This window comes from Strigops habroptila, chromosome 7 (genome assembly GCF_004027225.2).
Source record: "Strigops habroptila isolate Jane chromosome 7, bStrHab1.2.pri, whole genome shotgun sequence".
Classification (NCBI taxonomy): domain Eukaryota; kingdom Metazoa; phylum Chordata; class Aves; order Psittaciformes; family Psittacidae; genus Strigops; species Strigops habroptila.
Genome location: NC_044283.2, coordinates 33,937,305 through 33,942,339, shown reverse-complemented (window position 1 = coordinate 33,942,339; position 5,035 = coordinate 33,937,305). Strand labels below are relative to the sequence as shown.

Genomic DNA, 5,035 nt, shown 5'->3' with positions numbered 1-5,035 from the left:
GCTGGCTTCTTGTGCCACAAACAGCTCCAATGATTTGCAAGCCTAGTATCCGCTGCTTCAGCTACTTGGTGAATAATTGCGTATAACCCCATGGTTATATGGGAATCAAAAATGAAAGGGAGGTAAGAAAAGGCAGGGAGATGATCTGTTTTCAGATAAAGGCAAAACTAGATGCCGCTTGGAAGCAGCCTGACACCTCCCAAAGGACCCCCGGCAGAGCCCGTGGCTGGGCAGAGGACAGTGGTGCCAGTGCCAACGGGGCAGGGGGCAAATGCTACCAGGACGCGACCAGCCCCCCGGCCGCAGCCACCCTGAGCTGTGCGCCGGCCGCGCACCGCGGGGCCGGGCCGGGCCGGGCCGGGTCGGGTCGGGTCGGGGCGCTCCCTGGGCGCAGCCCCACCGGACAGGGACCCCCGGGAGAGGGCGAGGGGCGGCCAGAGGGAGGGCTGCAGCCGTCGGGGGAGCTGAGCCGGAGCAGAAGCGCGGTGCTGGGAGACGGGGGCGCGGGTGTCCTCCTTGGGTTGCCACAGAGCCGTGCACGCATTGCCCGCGGGGCGACCCCGAGGTGCCCACGGGGGCTTAAAAGCTAAAGAACATGTTAAAAAGCCTTTGCCCCACTTCCCCACAGGGGTGAAGGCCCCACCGTGGCAGTGTAGGGTGGTGCCCCGGTGCTCCGAGGCCGAGACTGCGGGACAGCGAGGATGCCCTGGCAGCCCAGCCCCGCGTCTCCCCGCGCCCCCACTGCTGTCCCGGGCGGCCCGGACCGGGGGGGCGCAACGCAGGAGCTGCCAGAGGGAAAATAAACAACTTTCCTGGTGTAAAAAGTTGCCTCGCAGGTGCCTGCAGCTGGCGGTTAACACAGACAGTAAGAGGATCAACTCCATCTCCGGCAGTGGAGCAAAAGAGGAGGGGGGGTGGTGGAAATAAAAGCCCCTGCATTTGCTATTCAGCGTTTAGTTAATTTGGATGATAACGGTTAGTGTTAATCCCATTGTACGAGAATGAATATACCGAAACCTACAAGGGTCCTGGCAGAATAATGCGGCCCACAGCACCGCACCAGTGGCGCCCGGGCGGGCAGCCGGCCCGGCCCGCCCCGCCGGCCGGGGGAGACGCGTCCCGGGGCCGCCGCCGCCTCCCGCAGGGCCACTCGGCGCTCCCGGCCCGCACGGCGTGGCTGCGGGCCCGCCCGGGGCGGCGGGTGAGGGCCGGCACCGCCGGCCGCTTCTGGCGAGGTGACCTGGCAAGAGCGGCAGTGCCGCCCGCTGTGCACACCGGGGGAAGGGGCTGTGGTGTGTGTGGTGCTCCCTGTTTAAATCACAAGGGGAAACGGGTGTAAAAATGCGGGGCACGGGAGGAGGCGCGGAGGTGTCCGAAAAACGCCTCCCGAGCCCACGCGGCTGGAGCAAACGCCGTTCGCACAGCGCTGCTTGGGGCAAGGCGGCGTCGCCGGGGCGGGCAGGATCCGGCACCGGCCGGCCCCTCCGCCGCCCTCGGGGTTTCCCTCCTGACCCCTTCCTCGCCCGGGGTGGCGGCGCCCCGCGGCAGCGCCGGGGCCGGGGGCGGCGGCGGGGCCGGGGCCGGGGGGGCGGCGGGCGGTCGGCCCGGTGCCGGCCGCGTTGGCGCACCGGCAGCCGTGGAGAGGGCCCGGAGGGGCCTCGCCCGCGGCCGCGCTGGCGGGGAGGCGGGGGGCGGCGGCGGCAGGCGGCCCCCCCGGGGGGAGCGGCGCGGCGGGGCGGCCCCGGCGGGGCGGGCCGGGGCGGTGCGGGGCGGTGCGGGGCGGGCCGGGGGCTCGGCGCGCTCGGCGGGCTCGGAGCGCGGCTGCCCGGGCGGAGGGCCGCGGAGAGGAAAGCTAACAATGCTGTGAAAATATGTTTGCAGAAAATAGACAATTGTTGGATTAAACGTATTCAAGTATGAAATAATGCCTTTTTGTGTAAAAAACCTCAGCAATGTGAGCGTACAAAAGTTCCCCTGTGGCAGTTACTTGCTCCCTTTGTGAGCTTTGCGCTCCGGCGTCTCCACTTGGCGCGTTTAACTCGGAGCCCCCCTTTAAACGCGATTGTTTCTTTCTTTTTAATGACATTTACCGGATCAAAACATGCTGTTAATTCGATCAGAAAGCTTTACCCTCCTTAACAATGCCACAATAATTTCTCCTGAAGTTTGTTAAATTGACCAAAATTAGGCAAATGAATAGGGGGTCTGTCGGCGATCCCGCTCGCAGGTGACACCGAATAATGCACTCTCGGGCCAGCTGCGATCCCCTCTTTATTTGCCCCTCTTTTCTTTGACCCGCATTATTAAAATTTAGGCCCAATGAAACTATTCATACTTTTCAATGGGACATTTTCCTATAGGATAATAGGCTACAAATTGAGCCTCTCCAAAGGAGAGGGGGGGAAGCAGGGGGGGTAAAACAACAACGCACAGACGCGCACACCACACAAAAAAGGAGCGTCGTGTGCCAAAGGCTGGCGAGAGCCTCCCTGGGCCGGCGGGAAAAAAAGAGGGGGGCTTAAGGGAGGGGGAATATCGTGTGCCAGCCCCCCGGTCCCACACCTGCCGGGGTGTCCCCGGCGCATAAAGCGGTGTAAACAAAAAAAGCCTCGCTGCCATCTCTCATAAAGATGGACGTGTCACCAAGTCGTGTGAGAAAAGCCTGAGAACAAACGGGGCCACTCCGTCTCCAAGGGTTCTCCCTTGAACTGGGCGGAACAGCCTATTAAGGGCTTACTTAATTACTTTAATGACTCTGGACAGGCTTTAAAATGCAGTCAGCGCCGAGGCTAAGGGGAGGGGGATTGGGGTGGGACGGGGATTTGCAGGCAGGCGGCGGGGATGGGGATGCGGCGAGCGGATCGCGCCCTGCGCCCTGCGCCCCGCTCGCCGCATCCCCATCCCCGCCGCTATTGTGGGACCATCACGTGTGTCCGCGGGGTCCACGTGGGGTGACACAGCTGGGCTGCCCCCGGCTGCACGGAAGGGGGGGGGAAGGAAGAAGAAGAGACAAGAAAACCAACCCCACCCCTCATCCCTCTCTCGCCCCCTTCCGCCCTGATCTTTAATGCATACATTCCCCCGTCGCCGCTCGCCCCTAATCCTATGGGATCAGCGAGTCCGTGGAGGCCCCCCCCGGGTCCCCCCCAAGAAGTGATGGCTTTATAAAGGGGCTCGGAGAGAGCGGGGATGCAGTGCCCAGCCATGGCCTCCAAGCTCAAGGAGCGGAGGGTGAGTCGCAGCCCGCCTTGCGCGCACGGCTCTGCGGGGCCGCCGGAAGAACCCAGCATTGCCCTCTCACCTCCTGTCCCTTCATAAAGCAACCCCCCCCCCCAAAAGAAAAACCAACCCACCCTCCCCTCGCCCCCAAAATAAGGCTGCCCTGCCAGGGCCGCCCGTGCAGACGAGGCGCTTCCGTACAGCGCGGAGAGGACCCGCAGCCGGAGCATCCCTCCCGGGGCCGCGTCGCGCCCGATGCCGCTGCTCGGAGCGGGGTCGAGACCGGCTGCCCTGGAGAGGTCGGGACCGGGGCCAACTGCCCCGACGAGGCCGGATCCGGCCGCTTTCTCCCCTCACTAGCGCGCACCGTCTGTTTTGCAGAGGACGCCGGTTTCCCACAAAGTGATAGAGAAGCGGAGGAGGGACCGCATCAACCGCTGCCTCACCGAGCTGGGGAAGACGGTGCCCATGGCTCTGGCCAAGCAGGTAAGCGGAGAGGGGGTCAGCACCTAGGCCCTTCTTCCCTCTCTCCGGTGCGGAGCGACAACACCACTACCCCCACACACCCCGATGGGGGGAGTTTGGGGAGACGGCCCGGCGGAGCGCAGCCGCAGGGGAGATGTGATGCCCCTCTCCCCGCCCGCTGCAGAGCTCGGGGAAGCTGGAGAAAGCGGAGATCCTGGAGATGACGGTGCAGTACCTGCGGGCCCTGCACTCGGCGGACTTCCCCCGTGGCCGGGAGAAGGGTAGGCAGGCAGGGGATACCGGGACACACTCCCTCTAGCCCCCACCTCCACTCCCGGCCGGACCCTGAGGAACTCGGCTCCTCTGACCTTTCTTTTTCAGCAGAGCTGCTCTCTGAGTTCGCCAACTACTTCCACTACGGCTACCACGAGTGCATGAAGAACCTGGTCCACTACCTGACGACGGTGGAGAGGATGGAGACCAAAGACACCAAATACGCCCGCATCCTGGCCTTCCTCCAGTCCAAAGCGCGTTTCGCCACAGAGCCCCTCTTCGCCTCCCTGGGCTCCCTCCCAGAGCCGGACTTTTCCTACCAGCTGCACCCCGGGCCCGAGTGCCCCGGGCACGGCCACAGCCCCGGCGAGGCCGCGCTCCAGCCGCCCTCGGGGGGTCCCTTCCCGTGGCACGGCGCGGCCCGCAGCCCCCCCCTGCCCTACCACCTCCCCGGCGCCGCCGTGCCCCTCGCCGGCCCCGGCCAGCAGCGCAGCACCTTCCTCTCCTCCGTGCAAGGGCTGGACCGCCACTACCTCAACCTCCTCGGCCATTCCCACCCCAACGCCTTCGGGCTGCCCCCGGGCCAGCACCCCTCCGTGCTATAGAGACTCGACACCGCCCGAAAATCCCTATTTATGACCGCGGACACTGCGAGTTACGCCCGGGCGCACGGGGAGGCTGCCGGGGACACGGAGATGCGCGGGGGTCGCGGAGGGCGAGGAGCTCCCGCCCGACCTCCCTCCCAGGGGCTGGACCGGCCTCTCCCGCTCTCCTTCCCGCCTCCGGGTGCGGTGCCTGTACAAGCGATGCCTTGGAATAAATGTCTATACCCGCCGCCCCTTCTTGTTTCCGGGAGGGCACCTCCTCGGGGGGCGAGGGGGTGCCCTCCCACTCACACCCCCAGGGGTAAAAACCCACGAGCGAAACGTGCGGGGCTGGGAGAGCCGCCGGAGGGATGTGGTGCCGGGATTGCCCGCGGCGCGGGGACACCCCCAGCACCCCCATGGGTTCTGTCCTCCCGTAGGGGGATGCTCTCAGGGACACACGTCGAGGAGGCCCCGGGATCTCCCGTGGGTTT

The 5,035-nt window shown here is 65.4% G+C and overlaps 1 protein-coding gene across 2 annotated transcripts; it reads left to right on the top strand.

The window, feature by feature from the left end:
• Positions 1-2,928: 2,928 nt before the first annotated feature.
• On the top strand, positions 2,929-4,791 carry HELT (helt bHLH transcription factor). 2 transcript variants are annotated; one of them, XM_030492416.1, is made up of 4 exons: positions 2,929-3,231; positions 3,601-3,705; positions 3,869-3,965; positions 4,069-4,791. In XM_030492416.1, exons 1-4 carry the CDS (start codon positions 3,190-3,192, stop codon positions 4,560-4,562), a joined length of 738 nt encoding a protein of 245 aa, XP_030348276.1. In that variant the 5' UTR covers positions 2,929-3,189; the 3' UTR covers positions 4,563-4,791. The 2 variants fall into 2 exon arrangements, with proteins under 2 accessions (XP_030348276.1, XP_030348275.1); XM_030492415.2 differs by having other exon boundaries at positions 4,066-4,790.
• The last annotated feature ends 244 nt before the right edge of the window (positions 4,792-5,035 follow it).